The sequence below is a fragment of the Bos grunniens genome, chromosome 10 (genome assembly GCF_055505025.1).
Source record: "Bos grunniens cultivar Pamir isolate PY7600 chromosome 10, Bosgru_T2T1.0, whole genome shotgun sequence".
In the NCBI taxonomy this organism is placed as follows: domain Eukaryota; kingdom Metazoa; phylum Chordata; class Mammalia; order Artiodactyla; family Bovidae; genus Bos; species Bos grunniens.
Genome location: NC_141174.1, coordinates 42,055,245 through 42,073,164, shown reverse-complemented (window position 1 = coordinate 42,073,164; position 17,920 = coordinate 42,055,245). Strand labels below are relative to the sequence as shown.

Here is a 17,920-nt window from a genome sequence, read left to right as displayed (position 1 = left end):
GGCCTCCTCAGACATCCATTTTGCTTTTTTGCATTTCTTTTTCTTGGGGATGGTCTTGATTCCTGCCTCCTGTACAATGTCACGAACCTCTGTCCATGGTTCATCAGGCACTCTGTCTATCAGATCTAGTCCGTTAATTCTATTTCTCACTTCCACTTTAGTCTAAAGTAAAAAAAAAAATTAATTAATTACTGTATTTTTGGCAGTTCTTTTTGTCTATTATGATAAAATCACATAACATAAAACTTACCATCGTGATTACCATTTTAAAATGTATAGTTCAGTGGTATTAAGTACATTCACACTGATGTACAACCATCATCACCATCCATTCCAATAATTCTTTTCCTCTTGTAAGTCTAAAGCTCTGTATCTATTAAACAATAACTCCCCGTTCTTCCCCAGCCCCTGGCAATCACCATTCTCCTTTGCATGATTTTGACTACTGCAAGTAAGTGGAGTCATGCAGTATCTGCATTTGTGACTGTCTTATTTAACTTTTCATAATGTCCTCAACATTCATCATGTTGTAGCATGTGTCAGAATTTCCTTTCTTTGTAAGGCTGAATAATATTCCATTGTACATATGTACCACATTTTGCTTATCCATTCATCTGTCGATGGATACTTGGGTTGTTTCCATGGTTTAGCTATTGTGACTAATGCTATGGATGTGGGTGTACAGTATAACTATTTTGTAAAAGCAAGTTCATAAGCACAAGTTTCTGCTTTTTTCTTTTGAGTTGTATATTAAGAGATTTTCTGAACCTGTGAAGCATCTGGTGTCTCAGCTGACTTTAAAGTTCTGAGTGAGTGTGCTTTGCACACACGTGTGTTCTTCCTCCGAGGGCCAGGCTCTGGATGCTGTTGTTATCCCTAAGGAGATAATAAGCCAGTGTATGGAAAGCAAAGGGTGGGACAGCACGGGCCTGGGACATCCTCATGAGCCTTCCCCAGAGCTGACTGCCATCACCTTGCCTCATTCCCTTGGTGGGTTACCACAGCCATACTGCATCAAGGAACCCCTTTCTATGTGGGGAGCGAGCAGAGAAAGGACCATATACTTCTCCTCCCAGTCCCTAAAGCCTAGAACTACCCCCTTTTCATGCACCTGGCAATATGGTGCCTCCAATGGTGAGTCTGGGTTTCTAAGTCAGACTTGGATTTGAATTCTGTCTCTCCCACTATCTGCTGAATTATTTAGAGGCAGTTATTAAAATTCTTTGAACTTTAATTTCCTCATTTGTAAAATGGGGATAAAATACTTACCTTGAAATAATATTATTAAGACTAAATGAGTTGATGTCCATAAGGTGCTTAGTGCTGAACCTGACATATAAATAGGATGCCTCTTCATTAAAACTTAAACTCCTTGCTAGAAATCTAAAGATAGGGATTTCTAATGTGAAAGCATTGCTAAATCTGGGCAAGAGTTTTTTCTTTGTGAAACTTTGGAGAGTGAAAATCAGCAAGTCTACCCAATAAACTGAAAAGAAAAATCTGGTCTTAGTGGCTATAAAGATGGAGGCATTATAGGATAAGCTGGGAGGGGAACAAGAGAAATAAAAGTCTGTTATTATCTGTAACATGAACACTCTCTGACCTCTGCAGTTGTTGGCAAAAGAGAGACAGGCTGTGTCACTCCATAGGGACATTGTTGACATGCCCTCACATCTCCACAATACAGGAGCAAAACTCCTGCTGAGGAACTAACTTGCGTTCTTTTGAATATTTTAAAAGATTATAATCAACTGAACGATGAAGAAAAACAAAACACTGTTTACATCTAAACATCAATAGAATAAAAAACAGGAAACAGCAAATCACACACATAAAAAAACCCTCTAAGCCAAGTTACTCTTTAATGCTTTTTTCTATGTCCCTGTTTATACAGAATTAATTTTATATAGCTGCTACCAATGTGCATATGCTATTCCAGGTTCTTTTTTCCCACTAATTTATGTAGATTCCCTCCATATTTCTACAGTCCTAATATTTAACATTGCAAGTGGCAATATTTATGCTGATTTGTTTTGTTGGGGTTATTTTTTTTACTCTAAAATGAATGTTTCTTTTACATAACTACTCAGTGCTGTTTCAATACAAATTCTTCCTTCCTTGTCAAAAACTCTGATAAATATTATGACATTTGTCATCTTTTATATTAATACTAAGTAAGGCCACCAGTGGTGGATAAATATACCTGAAGTGGAATTATTCCCTTTTTTCTGTCAATACTGGCTTTGTAATTTTCTTTCTGTTTGTGAAATTAATGAGAGTGGAGCAAGTATCTTACAGTTGTTTCAATTTTTAGTTCTAAAATTATACTGAATGTTAACATTTTCCTGCTTTTAAAACTGAATTATTTCTAACCCCTTTCAGGTGAATTATCTAATCAGGAAGTTGGCAAATTATGGTCCTTGGCTGAATATGGCCAGCTAACTGTTTTTAGAAATAAAGTTATTGGAACACAGCTGTGTTCATCTGTTTGCATGTTGTCTACTGCTGCTGTTAAGTTCCAATGGCTGAGTTCAACATGTATACCTGTGGCGGATTCATTTTGATATTTGGCAAAACTAATACAATTATGTAAAGTTTAAAAAAAAAAAAGAACAAAGTCTAAAATATTTACTATCTGGCTTTATTCAGAAAACGTTTTCAGACTCTAATCCCATCTCTTAGCTCTTACTCATTCTTGTTTCTACTACACTTTGTCCTGCAATATCAAAGTACTGTAGCTCCCCACGTGTTGTAATTATTTATGTTTGAGTATCTTCACACCTGCTCTCCCTTCTGTCTGAATTTTCCCAATTCCAAACTCACCCTTCCAAACTCTTCTTGAGGGCTGCTCATCCTATAAAGTATTCCCTTTATCCAAATTCACAACTTTACATTTTGTTAGATGTTATTGACAGTTGGAACAAGAATCAAGAAAACAGTGCCTGGGAAAGCACTTCATAAAACTTATAAAAGTTACTACTTCTAATAATAACTGCTATTATACTTGGCAACATCAGTGTCCACTTTTGTTTATACTTTTATTTCAACCCATTTACAGGGAGCTTTTTAGACCAAAGGACCCCAGCTGGCTCTCACGGAGTACAGGATCTAAGAACACCTTTCCCATAATCCCTCTTTGTTAAATACCAACAACAAGGGCGCAGGTCTAGTTACTCAGGCAACGCTGTAGGCTGGTTCAGATCAATTAGATGTGTCTCATCGATTACTGACTAACATTAAGATAACTCAAACCATCAGCCAGCCAAGCAAACAAAAGAGCCCAACTCTCAAAGTTGTCTTGTTTGACTCCAGAGAACAAGGTTGGAATCCTGGAGAAACAATAAATATGCTAAATCAAAAAGCTGCTTTATCCATTTGTTGCAGATAATTATGTTGAGTACATAGCTCTGCACTACTACATGTATAGAGCTATATATAGATCTCTTTTTTTTGTCTATCTGATGCATATTTATTTTTAATGGATCTGCATTCCTTTCTCTGCATCTCCCTTCCTTTGAAAATCAAAACATAGAAAATATTTTCATGAAATCTAATATATATAAAAACTGTAGTAATATGTGTGTGTGTGCTAATTTAATGATGATGTCCAGTGGATCCGGAAGGAGCTTAGAGATTTCCTTTTGCTTTGTGAAAAGTTTAATATGTGTGTTGAAAGCCACAGGCAAAGGTTCAGATTACACCAAGTGAAAGCTCGGGTGGTTCTGAATGCTGAGTCCCAGAGACAAAAGCTCTTAGTTACAACTGCATTTCTGGAGAGGAGGGCGCCAGTGCATTCACCACTTCCATTAAGGAGCAACTACCTCTTTTAGTGGTGCTTTTCTCTCAGGAAGTGCAATATATAGTAAGGACAGAAAAATAAGCAAAGGAGGAAATTTGCTATTGATTTTCTTTTCTTCTGTGAAATTACATGAAAGCTCAATGGCTTGTAGCAGTAACTTAGTCAATAAGGTTCCATTTGAGACCACCTTGAAGTTTAATTCTCTCCCGATCCTTTTAAACTTCTACTGTTGGATTCTTTTGTATTTAATTGTTTTTAGCGATGAGATGCTATGAAGCTTTTTATTCACAACACCACAGGGGATTTTGCTAAAGATAACACTGTGAAATATTCCCAGACAGTAAAGTCCCATCCATCCTTTTTGGTTAGAAATCAACAGTACAGTGCTGAAAACCAACCTTGAAAACCCAAGGGAAAGAGACAATGAAGGTGAATATAGGACTCCTTATTATAAAGCAATTTTTCAGTATTAGTTGCTGGGTCTTCTTGGGTTTGAGCTGTGGTGAGAATAAGCTCAGTTTTCTCCTGTGGAGTGGAGGAGGCCCTTTATGTCAGACTCACCATCATCTGAGTGTACATTTTGGTCATAACAACTTGCTAACGTTTATTGAACATTTACTATGTACTTGATAGCTTGCTGAGTCCTTATATGGTTTCTGTTCTATAGGGAAGCAATAAGTCGCCTGTGTGAAGCTGTCCCTGGGGCAAATGGAGCCATTAAAAAGCGAAAGGTAAATAAATAATGGTGTGGTCTTTTTGTTTTATATTTCCCTAACTATGGGAAAGAAATATAATATTGAAATAGTTGTTTGTTCATTCCACCACATGACCCAAGGTCCAGAATAGCCTTGATTAGTTGGCATGCTATCTGAGATGCACTCAAAGTTGTTCTTCTTCAAATTTTCTGACTTGCCAGACATTGTCTGAAATGGTGATGCCTGGAGGGACAGAGTGGAGAAAGCACCTGAGTCTTTCCAAGTTAGAAAAAATCTGGTTGCAGGGCTGGGTCTTTACTTTCCTTTGAGCATGGCATCGCATCTCTGTAAGAAACTTCATTTTTGTTTCTGTAAGTTAAGTTGTTGACAAAATGACCAGTTTTGGTACCTTCCAATTTCAATATTTTATAATGTATGTATTCTGCATTTTAACATTTTAGGCTTTTAAGTCCAGGTTCGATGCAGGATACAGGATGCTTGGGGCTGGTGCACTGGGATGACCCAGAGGGATGGTACTGGGAGGGAGGTGGGAGGGGGGCTCTGGATGGGGAACACGTGTACACCCGTGGCGGATTCATGTTGATGTATGGCAAAACCAATACAATATTGTAAATCAATTAGCCTCCAATTAAAATGAATAAATTTAAATAATAAAAAAAAAGACTCCATGGCCTATTTTCAAATGGAAACATGGGTGCTGGTAGCAGTAGGATAGTAAATGGGTAGAAGGAGCTTTTTATGCTGAAAGAAAGCACAAGACTCCATGTTAGACTTGGATTTAAACCCTGTCTCTGCCCCTAGTAACTGTGTGACCTTGAACAAGTCATTTCACCCTTTGGATCCTTGGCTTCCTCATCTATAAAATGGGAGAAAATAGCACATACTTTATAGAGTTAGGTAAGAATCAAATGAAGCGATGTGTACATCACAGTGGTTAACATGGTGTCTGGGTTACATAAGCTTTCAATGATAATGGCAGTTAGTATTATTGTATTAGCACATTACCGACCAGGAGTTTTTGCAGAAACAAATGCCTGTGGCCAGTGATTTGTTATGTGACTGAATAATGAAACACTCTGGTCAATCATGTTTGGGTAACAAAAGATGTATTAATACATCTCTGCCAATTATGTATTAAGTTATTAAACCTAGAATAGTTGCTTCGAAGTCCAAAGGAGAGAGTCAAAGGCTCTTAAGATAGCCATATCAGTTACAGAACTGTAGATTATTTAAGAGGGGAAGGATTTTTAGAGATCTCCCAGGAAAAACCCTCTCACTTTGCTAGCTTCTAAAGTATGGCTCAAAGAGACTTGCCTTGAGTTACTAGAATGATCAAGGTCAGTGCCAACTGTCAAAGCCAGGTTTTTAGTCTCAGCTTAGTGCTCTATTACCATACCACCCTGTCTCATTTGTTTTTTTTTTTGGCCATCCCACAAGGCATTTGGGATCCTAGTTCCCAGACCAGGGATCAAACACATGCCCCTTGCTTTGGAAGCATGGAGTCTTATCCACTGGATCACCAGGGAAATCCATGCCTCATATTTTTAGCATTGCTCATTATCTCTTAAGGCTGAATCCATTGTCACCCAGAGTGACTCAAGTGAGCCCCATAGTACAGGAAACTGGTGAATGGTCCTTGCATTCTATTAGAACTCCTATGAGTAGTTTCTTTGACAGAACCCATGATCTGCCTATAGCCTCTAACCTCCTCCTGCCTCTCATAACCTCTTCAAATAGGAGGTTGTGACTGGATGATCCCAACTTAAGACTTTCTCATTTCAGGATTAGTGGGAGTCCACACTGGAAAACAAAATAAAGCAAACCAGGCTATCATCTTTCCAGAAAGTAAACATGTAAAGAAAAAAGAGAAATTATTGAGTTAACTCCTTGATAGCTAGATTTATACAGAATGTGCAGGTGCACTCAGTTGTGGCCAACTTTTTGCAATCCCACGGACTGTAGCCCGACAGGCTCCTCTGTCCATGGGATTTCCCAGGCAAGAATACTGGAGTGGGTTGCCATTGCCTACTCCTAAAGAGTTATTGAGTACTTAATACATGCCAGGGACTCTTCTATGTACTTCATATTTTTAATATTCTTTTTCTTCACAATTTGAAAAATCGTGTTAAAACACACATAATATTTACCATTGTAAACATTTCTAAGTGTATAGTTCAGTGAATACATTCATATTGTTGCTCAATCATCACACCGTCTATCTGCATTACTCTTTTTTTTTAAGAAAGAAAATCATTTATTTGAAGAACAGAATATATTTAGAATTGTTTGCTTCTAAAAAAGCCGATTTTCCCCAAGCCTTCACTTTGTAATTTCATATTAAGCAATTAAGTTATTTTACACAATCTAGTTAAACAATTTAATGGGAATAAGCCCATAACTCTTTTTTTATCTTGTAAAACAGAAAGTCTTTACCCATTAAACAATAAATTTCCATCCTTCTCCCTCTCCAGCCCCTGGCAACCACCATTCTACTTTCTGTCTCTATGATTTTGACTACTCTAATTATCTCATATAAGTGGAATCATGCAGTGTCATATTGTGATAGGCTTATTTCACATTACCTCACATAACGTCCTCATGGTTCATCCATGCTGTAGCATATGTCAAAATTTCCCTCCTAATTAAGACTGAATAATATTTCATTGTATGTATATATCACATTTTGCTTATCCACCAAGTGTTGATAGACACTTGGGTTACTTCCATGTTTTAACGATTGTGAATAATGCTGCTATGAACATGGATGTACAAATATCTCTTTAAGTCCTTGCTTTCAGTTCTTTTGGATATATAATAAGAAGCAGAATTGCTAGCTGCTGCTGCTGCTAAGTCGCTTCAGTCATGTCTGACTCTGTGCGACCCCATAGACGGCAGCCCACCAGGCTCCCCCGTCCCTGGGATTCTCCAGGCAAGAACACTGGAGTGGGTTGCCATTTCCTTCTCCAACGCATGAAAGTGAAAAGTGAAATTGAAGTCGCTCAGTCGTGTCCGACTCTTAGCGACCCCATGGACTGCAGTCCACCAGGCTCCTCCGTCCATGGGATTTTCCAGGCAAGAGTACTGGAGAGAATTGCTAGATCATGTGGTAATTCTAGTTTTAGTTTTTTGAGGAGCTGCTACCCTCAATAAGCTGTTGTACCGTTGTACATTTCTGCTAATAGTGCACAAGGGTTTCAATTTCTCCACGTCCTTGTCACCACTTGTTATTTCCCCTTCTTCCTTCCCTCCCTTCCTTCCTCCTTCCTTCCTTCTTTTCCTTCCTTCTCCCTCCCTCCCTCCTCTCATCTATCCCTCCCTGCCTCCTCTTTTTTTCTTGCTTGCTTTCTTGTCTTCCTTCCTTCTGACTAGTTATAGGTCTACCCAGATTTTCTGTTTCTTTGTGATTTAGTCCTTATAGGTTTTATGTTTCTGGAAATTCATCCATTTCATCTAAGTAATCCAGTGTGTTGACATACAGTTGTTCATAGAATTCTCTTACAGTCCTTTTACTTCCATAGAATTGGTAGTATAGTCCCCACTTTCATTTCTGATCTTTTTAATTTGTCTTCTCTTTTTTCTTTCCTTAACTTATTTAGCTAAAGGTTTGTCAGTTTGGTTGATCTTTTTGAAGAACCAACTTTTGATTTCTCTGATTTTCTGTATTGTTTTTCTAGTCTCTATATTATTTATCTCTGCTCTAATCTTTATTATTTCTTGCCTTCTTCTAACTTTGAGTTTAATTTAAAAACTTTTTTGATTTCTTTAAATTTAGGTTGGTTTAAAATTTTTTATTGAAGTATAGCTGAAATACAATATTGTGTTTGTTTCAGGTGTACAGCACAGTAATTCAGTTATACATGTATATGTATATATATATTTCTTCTTCAGATTCTCTTCCCTTATAGATTATTGCAAGATATTGAGTATAGTTTCCTGTGCTTTAAACAGTAGGTCCTTGTTGATTATCTATTTTATAGATAGTAGTATATATGTTACCAGAGAAGGCAATGGCACCCCACTCCAGTACTCTTGCCTGGAAAAATCCCATGGACGGAGGAGCCTGGTAAGCTGCAGTCCATGGGTCACTAAGAGTCAGACACAACTGAGCGACTTCACTTTGATTTTTACTTTCATGCACTGGAGAAGGAAATGGCAACCCACTCCAGTATTTTTTTTTTTTTCACTCCAGTATTCTTGTCTGGAGAATCCCAGGGACGGGGGAGCCTGGTGGGCTGCCATCAGTGGGGTTGCACAGAGTCGGACAACACTGAAGTGACTTAGCAGCATATATGTTACTCCAAATCTCCTAATTTGTCCCTCCTCCCACTCCCTAAGTTAGGTTGTTGATTTGAGATCTTTCTTTTTTAGTGTGTGTTTATACTATAAATTATAATTTATAATGTTATAGATATAAAAGCACCGCTTTCCCTGTGTTTCATAAGTTTTGGCATGTTGTGTTTTTTGTACTCTTTTAATCACCACAAAAAACCTAGGCAGCAACTTTTTCTCTCTTTTTTAGATTTGTGGTGTTCAAAATGACTTGTGAATTCAGTTAATACAAACTCTCACGGGAGTTCCTTTTATATAAAGCATGCCCCTACTCCCAGCACTTGGGGAGAAGGGACTGTATGAGAAAAAGTCTGAGGGCTCAGGTTTTACTACTTAAGAATTTTGCTACATTTCAATTTTAAAAAGTTTATATTAAAAAAGCATTCCATCTCACTTGATTTATTTAAAGTAAAATAGAAAGTAAGCGTGTGGGCTTTGTCACATTTTTAACATTTAAAAAAACATAAATATTCCTTCTGTAACAAAATCTGTAACTTAGAATGTTGTTTTGTTATTTTTAAAGCCTCCAGCTAAGTTCCTATCAACAGTTCTTGGCAAAAGTAATCTTCAGTTTTCGGGAATGAATATAAAACTGACCATCTCAACATGCAGTCTCACACTGATGAATCTTGACAACCAACAGGTAAGCTTATGAGTGTCATTTATAGTTTAACATATCTTCTGTTTTTCTAGAACAGTCTAGGCATAATAAAAAGAATAAAGTTTCAGACAGTGTGCCTAAAACTTAATGAGACATGGGGGTAAATATCTGCCAAGGATTTATGTATAATAGTAATTAGAACAACAGTATTATTAAGCCATCACTGGGATATTTAACTGCCTAATACTTGCCCCTACTTAATTGGCTTTGTTAATAAGAACAAAGGCACAAAGATCATAGTAAATACCGTTTGGAATATACTCAAGCCAGTCACTTATTATTCTCCACCACCCTGCCCCAAAGAGAAAGCAATTCCTTCATCAGGACCGGGGATGCAGATGAAGGACAGAGGAGAAGGATAATGTTCGGGCCAGTGTTCTAGCTAACCAAAATTTAAAGCATAAAACATTTTCTTTCAACCCTTACGATTGAAAAGTCTTCTTGAATGTTATTGTATAAACAACTTTTTCATCTTTGATGATTTATGATGCTATGGTGTGGCCGAATTCTCATTGTAAATGTTATTTCTTAAAAAACAGCATTGCTGAAGCAAATATAAAAGATACACAGTCACTGGGCTAAATGTACTTTAAACTAGGACATCCTTTGACTTTTTATTTTTTAAACTAAATTCCTTTATGTATGCTAGACTCTAATTTTTCTTTGTCTAATATGTAATGATTTGAATTTCTTAGTATTTAAGGTTTTACTGTGTGGGGTGCTGTTGTTCAGGGACTCATAGAAGGTGCAATGTGTACTTGGCACTGAAAAAACACTAAGAGGCTTTGATGTCACACCCAGGTAGAAAGCCTGATTTGCCACTAACAAGCAAGTTATCTTCCCACTCAATTCTTATCATCAGTGAAATGAGTTCTTATTCATAGAGCTTCTAAGAAGATCGGTTTAGACACAGAATGTGTCTGTGGGGTTACTTAGAGGATCAAATAAGATCATGGATATAAATCACACAGCACAGTGCCCTTACATGGTACCTATTATTATTTTTTACTCAAACATTCTTCCTTGAGGCCTTTTCATATACTCAGTACTTAGCAGGGAAAGCATATTGTAATATGTAAAATTATAAAATAGTCAGTAACATGTAAGTACAGTTGTAAACGTTTGTATTTCTATTTTCTGGCCAAAAAATTCACTTGTGGTTTTGAGGTTTGCTTTATTTTTTAAATTCAAAAGCAGAATAAAATAACAGTGCTTACCCAGTAGTATAAAACACCACAGAAGAAACTGTGTAATATGAAATCATTTAAAATGGATTAATTGGTTCATAATTGGTTATCTAAGAGAGGCATACCATTGGTACCTGACAACAGAACATTTGGAGCTGTCGGAAGATGCAGCCTCTCTGGGTGGAAGGCAAACATTCAGTCTTTCAGGTGCTTTGTCCTCAAGACATTTGTGGATGTAAAATTTGTTTTTAGTTTTCACTCATGTGAATGGTACCAGCTCTGGTACCATTGCTTTTCATTGTGTATGATTTCATTGAGTATAGGGTTGTGTTGTGTATGGTGGGGGCATAAGTTATTCTGAAAATCTCTTTTCCCTCCACTACTCTTTTCCAGGTCACTGCAATTAGAGCTGGTACAATATACCCATAACCTTTTAGGCAAATAGAAGGAGGGACACTGGGCATAGGTGGCTTCTACCACCAGTAGTTACAGCAGAGGTGCTTTGGGGAGTGGCTCCCGTCCTTTCTACACTGCTGGTGTTGAAGGGGCTCTGTTCAGCCCACTGCTAGAGTGGGAACCAAAGTTAGGATCTCATTGATATCAGGCCCAGGGGCTGATTTTTCAAAATAGTTTTGAACTATTTTGAAGACCTGGGGAGAATAGCCACGGGGGGTGGGTGGAGTTGGGGGTGTGTAAAAAAGATGTGCCACTCTGGATGCTTAAACTCAAGAAGCTTTATAGATCCCATTAAAAGGGCAGCTCTTCCAGATGTTCAAGCTGGTTTTAGAAAAGGCAGAGGAACCAGAGATCAAATTGCCAACATCTGCTGGATCATCGAAAAAGCAGGAGAGTTCCAGAAAAACATCTATTTCTGCTTTATTGACTATGCCATTTGACTAAGCCTTTGACTGTGTGGATCACAATAAACTGTGGAAAATTCTTCAAGAGATGGGAATACCAGACCACCTGATCTGCCTCTTGAGAAATTTGTATGCAGGTCAGGAAGCAACAGTTAGAACTGGGCATGGAACAACAGACTGGTTCCAAATAGGAAAAGGAGTTCGTCAAGGCTGTATATTGTCACCCTGCTTAGTTAACTTATATGCAGAGTACATCATGAGAAATGCTGGGTTGGAGGAAGCACAAGCTGGAATCAAGATTGCCGGGAGAAATATCAATAACCTCAAATATGCAGATGACACCACCCTTTATGGCAGAAAGTGAAGAAGAACTAAAGAGCCTCTTGATGAAAGTGAAAGAGGAGAGTGAAAAAGTTGGCTTAAAGCTCAACATTCAGAAAACTAAGATCATGGCATCTGGTCCCATCACTTCATGGGAAGTAGATGGGGAAACAGTGGGAACAGAGTCAGACTTTATTTTGTGGGGCTCCAAAATCACTGCAGATGGTGACTGCAGCCATGAAATTAAAAGATGCTTACTCTTGGAAGGAAAGTTATGACCAACCTAGACAGCATATTCAAAAGCAGAGACATTACTTTGCCAACAAAGGTTCGTCTAGTCAAGGCTATGATTTTTCCAGTGGTCATGTATGGATGCGAGAGTTGGACTGTGAAAAAAGCTAAGTGCTGAAGAACTGATGCTTTCGAACTGTGGTGTTGGAGAAGACTCTTGAGAGTCCCTTGGACTGCAAGGAGATCCAACCAGTCCATTCTAAAGGAAATCAGCCTTGGGTGTTCTTTGGAAGGAATGATGCTAAAGCTGAAACTCCAGTACTTTGGCCACCTCATGCGAAGAGTTGACTTATTGGAAAAGACTCTCATGTTGGGAGGGATTGGGGGCAGGAGGAGAAGGGGACGACAGAGGATGAGATGGCTGGATGGCATCACCAACTCGATGGACCTGAGTTGGACTGAACTCTGGGAGATGGTGATGGACAGGGAGGCCTGGCGTGCTGCGATTCATGGGGTCGCAAAGAGTTGGAGACGGCTGAGCAACTGAACTGAACTGAAAATATCCCAGGGATAAATGCAGCAGAAAAGTGACCTTCTGGGTGTAGCATGAGAAAATGATTTATTAAATTTTCCTTAAAGAAAAATATCCTTTGAAGTTCTGAGATAAATACAAAAACCACCCCCTCAAATTCTAAGATATACTTTGGACTGAACTAAAAAAAAAACTTCAAATTTATAGGTACATTCATACATGACAGAACACTTATGGGTCAGATGGTTCACGTTTATCTTCCTTCACTGAGAACATCAAGAATGTAACCATTTGCTCCCAGAAAATGTCTCACAGAACCTCGGAGGCAGAAAATAAGTTTATATTAAACACAGAAACACACAATGCTTACAATTTTTAAAACTTACGCATTTTGAAATGGGAAAAAACGTTTTGGAAAAGCAAGTTACAGGATTTTTTTTTTAGTCCTTGTTTTAAAAATTCAAGCAGCAGACTTCCTTGACATATTTTAATAAGGTTTTAAGAAATGTCAGTCTCAGTAGCTCCCATTCCCATTTACTCATTTCTATACTCCTATCACTGACTCCTTAACAGCTACTGAAATTGAGAAGGGTAATAGATAACAAGGTAAAACAGGCAGAAAATGGAGAAATCTTTTATCTCCAGGAGAGGCAATTCAAATACCTAGAGGCCAGGTAGGTAATGCAAACTGTCTGGGTCCATGAAAACACAACGGTGCAAGCGGTGATCGATGATGAGTGCCTCCACAGTGTCCACTTGTCCTCCACAGTGGGGAGGAAAGCTGGGGCAAACAGAATACTTCCCCTGGGTAAAGCCCAATCCCATACGACTATAGAGCAAGGGCTGCCAGATCTTCCTCTACTTTTGGGAGGGAAAATGATGGAAATCTGGGAGTTGTACTGATCTCTATAAATTATGGGATGTTGGTCTTTAAGAAATTAAAATTATAAGCATGAGCCAAACAAAATAGATCTATGTCCTCGAAGGGAGCCAGTGTGGGACATCTGATAGCAAAACTTTACGTTAAGTATGGATAGACCTAGAAAGTGCTCCACAAATCACACTACACACTCAGAAGTTTAACTTCTCTCTCCCCCATTCCTCATCCCCACCGCTCCCTACATCAGACAGGCTTAGAATTTCCCCAGAACTCCCTTCTTTAGTTTACCTATTTATATAGATGTATATATCTTAATTTGAAGAAGGAAATGGCAACCCACGCCAGTATTCTTGCCTGGAGAATCCCAGGGACAGAGGAGCCTGCTGGGCTGCTGTCTATGGGGTCGCACAGACTTGGACACGACTGAAGCGACTTAGCAGCAGCATATATCTTCATTTAATTATCACAATTTATAAGGTTCATTCAAGTATTCTTATTTTTAATTTAGGACCCTGAGGCAGAGATTAATCTCTTGTTACAGAGCTAGTAAGCAGTGGAGCCTAGGTTCAAATTAGGTAGGCTTGGTTTCAGTCTGTGGTAACTGTAATGTTTAAAAATGTTACCCTTTTCTACTTTCAGTAAATATTAACAAGCATTAATGTCAGCAGTCTCTTAAGTTACTGCCTATTTTTAAGACTAACAAACCATCAAGAGTGAGTTAGAGTCCAGGTCTTTCTCTAAATGAGCCTTCAAACCTAACAGGAAGTAGCTTTCTTTCCCCTTGCTCTTGCTCCCTACTCGATTTCTAAGACAAATAGAGTAACACTTGTAGTTTGTAGATATGTTTTTTTCTGAAGCTATTTCCTGGCATCTTATCTGGAGATAAATGCGACTAGTCAATTCATATATATTGGCACTTTTCTTTGTCCAGAGTCCTATTAATTCTCATCATATCATACAAGCAGTTATCTATCCACATTCGTATTACATCTATAAGCTGTTTGAAAATGCAAAGTGAGCCATGGGAGACCAGTAGAATTAAAATTTAAGTGCCAGTGTTTAACCTCCTTTTTAGTCTTCCCCCATCTATCGCTCCTCTCCTGCCAAGCTAGTGTCTGAATTATGATCATCCTTGTCAGCCCTATATTATACAGAAAAGAACCCCCCTCCCTAAAAGACAGGATGACTGCAACAAAATTAAGGCTCTGAGTTGTCCTGTTATATTGGGTGTATCCTTTACTGCCATAATGCAGCAAAAACATCTGGTACCTTTTTACTAATCTTAAGACATGCTGGTATACTCAGTTTCATTGGGCATAGCCTTCTAATTATAGTATTCATAGAACTTCAGCATCTTACTAACCACCATGAGATGCTTACTGATTTAGCAGATTTTCCCAGCTTGGCAAATTCTCTTATAGGAATTTACTAAGTTTAATTTACACCAATTAATTTGTAATCTAGTATTTGAAGCTGGAGCACTTTCCCTTATAAAGTCATTAAATTTAAATCATAAAATGGTTGCAGTCACACAAACAGTATAGCAAATAAAAAGTAGAATTAGATAAAGTATGTATACAATTAGACAAACAAAATACAGAGAACAAGAAATCTTTATTATTTTGAATGCTGGTGCATAACCAAAAACAAGCTTAATTAGAGGAGGAGACAGAGGGAAACTTCAGACACTGAGGTGGATTTCTGGGCAGATTTAAAACTTTTAAGGGTTGTTGATAGTGTCTTTTTTTAGATGTAGGGCTTTCCTTTTACTAGACAATGTTCATTTAACAGTTCTTACATTATGAAGTTCAACCAGAGTCTTTTGCCTGTAAAGTTAAATGAAAAAAGAGAGCAAGTGAAACAGAAAATTCTCTAGTATATACTGATGTTTGAAAGAGTTTGTGCTCTTTGTACCTTCATGTACATTTTACAGTCTAAATTTGAAACTTCATTAAGGACGTCTTAAGTTTTGACTTTTAAAAATGTTCAAGGCAATGAATTTTCTTGAATTAAAGATTACAGTAGCTTTAAAAATGATCAAGATATATGTACAAACAAAATCTCAGTTGTTCTTGGAAACACGTTTTAAGATATAGCACACAAGACACATACTTCTTTTGGGGGTAGATTATCCTTTGAGATACTGAAGAATACTCGGTAGATTTATTTTACACTAAAAATTTAGCCTTTGATAACCAGAGCTCGGATAGATTACAAACTTGAATCTTTAAAGTTTTCTCAATATGCATACAGTCCAAATAACTCAAAGACATCTTATGTCCTAAGGTGGACACATCAGTTACTTTTTCTCATATAATTATCATCAGTGGGCTCTTGTACTGGCAGTCTATCTTGGTCATAACTTATTCTTGAAAAGCCATTCCTTACAGTGAAACATGAAAGATTATCTTCCTCGATGCAAGGAAATTACTCTGAATAAACAACAAAGTCAAAGCCGTGTCTCTGGACATTCTTGAAAACAGGTTTCAACAGTACTAAGATACTCTTCTTTAACAATTTTCTTCCTTTTTCATAACTGTGCAGTCACTACCTTATTCTACTCTGCAGAAAAAAAAAATTTTTTTTTTGGAAGATTAAGTTTTTCATTGGCACAGAACTATTTGGAATGAACCCAATAGACAGTGGAATGCTGGGTCTCTCCTCAAGCAGCTTCCTCCTCTCTTAACAGCATTTAACTACTCTCTGTCAATGATCTCATCACAGCCGAGTTCTTCCGTCAGACGATTGACAACCATAAGTGAAAAAAGCTCTTCGATAAAAGCCAATTGATCAAACGGGGTCTTCTCATAATGCATCTGAAACCCGCCATCCAGAGCTGCTTCTCTGGCTCTGGAGGTTCTCAGAAACATCTTGTTGGCTTCTTCAAGGGCCGCTGATACTCTGTACCCCGCACCACTGAGCGGCTCCTCTTCCGGATAGTCATAGTCGTCCTCCCAGTCATCGAATTCCTCGCCCTCGTCCTCGCTCTCGAAATCAGGGCCCGCGATCTGGCCTGGCTGCTCCCCAGGGCTGGGCCGGCTAGCGAGGCCTCGGGGCCCCTGTGGCTCCGCCATTGGCTGGGCCGCCTCCTCCTCCATTGGGCCTTCCTCCTCCAGTTGTGGCGGGGCCCCGGCGCGGGAGGGGTTCGGGGATAGCTCCCGGCTCCCGCCGCCTACCTCCATATGCGGAAGGTCACTCTCACCAGGAATCACATCCATTTGCAGATCGGTGCTCTCCTCATAGAGCTCGGACAGCTCGTTCATTTCAGACATAGTGCAAGCAGCTCAACCTCCCCACAAGTCGTTCGTTTTCCACAAGCTCCGAGCTACGGGGCCGTGCGGTTGTGCGCTTGCGCAAGCACCGTGCGCTTGCGTGACCTCGTGCGTGTGCGCGACCCCCAAACACCGCCTCCTGCTCAGAGCGCTGCTCTGGTTTGGCCGCTGGTAGTGCCCCCCCATCCCCCTCTGGGGGACATTCCCAGTACTGGGGGATCTGCGCTCCGTGCGTTCGAATTTCAGATCTAGGGCTGTGCATTGCTTGGCCTCCACCTTACCTAACCGTTCTGCTGCTTATGATGCTATAAACTTGAAAATACTCTATATGCCTTATACAGAAGGTGGGAAAGATTGAGGGCGAGAGTAGAAGGGGACGGCAGAGGATGAGATGGTTGGATGACATCACCGACTCAGTGGACATGAGTTCGAGTAAACTCCGGGAGTTGGTGATGGACAGGGAGGCCTGGCGTGCTGCAGTCCAGGGGTCGCAAAGAGTCGGACACGATTGAGCAACTGAACTGAAGACCCCTTAATCTTCCTCCCCTCTCGCCCCTCTCCTTTCTCGCTGTCCTCTTTCCGCTGCTCCCCTTTCCTCCATTCCCAGGCAGTCTCATCTGCTCCAAGGTTTTAACTAACTTCGTCTCTGTGCAGCTGCTGCTGCTGCTAAGTCGCTTCAGTCGTGTCCGACTCTGTGCGACCCCATAGACTGCAGCCCACCAGGCTCCCCTTCCCGTCCCTGGGATTCTCCAGGCAAGAACACTGGAGTGGGTTGCCATTTCCTTCTCCAGTGCGTGAAAGTGAAGTCGCTCAGTCGTGTCCTACTCTTCGCGACCCCATGGACTGCTCTGCACCTGAAAACCACACGGTGTTCTCAGCCATGCATCAGCATATTAAGAACTCATCCATCCCTCTCTTCTATTTTTCTCATTTAAAAAAATGTTAAATTCACAAATAAGCATATTATCGGTGTTCTTTAAAAAAATATGCAGAGAAGAAATACATGGGCCCATCTTTTTTTTTTTTTGCCGCAGGAGGTGACTTTACACTTAATTTGGTGTGTGTTCTGTAAATCTTTTTCTGTGCATTTATATGAATCTTTTAAGTCCTCATGGAAAAATCTTATTTTTTT

At 39.3% G+C, this 17,920-nt stretch overlaps 2 protein-coding genes across 3 annotated transcripts in view; one reads left to right on the top strand and one right to left on the bottom strand.

The window, feature by feature from the left end:
- Positions 1-17,920, top strand: part of SHC4 (SHC adaptor protein 4) — a 138,518-nt gene that overhangs the window by 72,964 nt on the left and 47,634 nt on the right. For both annotated transcript variants that reach the window (XM_086320795.1, XM_086320794.1), the window contains exons 3-4: positions 4,467-4,530; positions 9,368-9,487. In XM_086320795.1, coding sequence (XP_086176921.1) covers positions 4,467-4,530; positions 9,368-9,487 — 184 coding nt within the window. The remainder of the gene's footprint in view (positions 1-4,466; positions 4,531-9,367; positions 9,488-17,920) is intronic.
- EID1 (EP300 interacting inhibitor of differentiation 1) lies at positions 15,112-16,845 on the bottom strand. The gene has a single exon (XM_086320798.1). The coding sequence runs from the start codon at positions 16,786-16,788 to the stop codon at positions 16,213-16,215; it is 576 nt and encodes a 191-aa protein (XP_086176924.1). The 5' UTR covers positions 16,789-16,845; the 3' UTR covers positions 15,112-16,212.

Coding starts and splice junctions, on each gene's coding strand:
- EID1 (XM_086320798.1), bottom strand. CDS start 16,788: ATGTCTGAAATGAACGAGCTGTCCGAGCTCTATGAGGAGAGCACCGAT.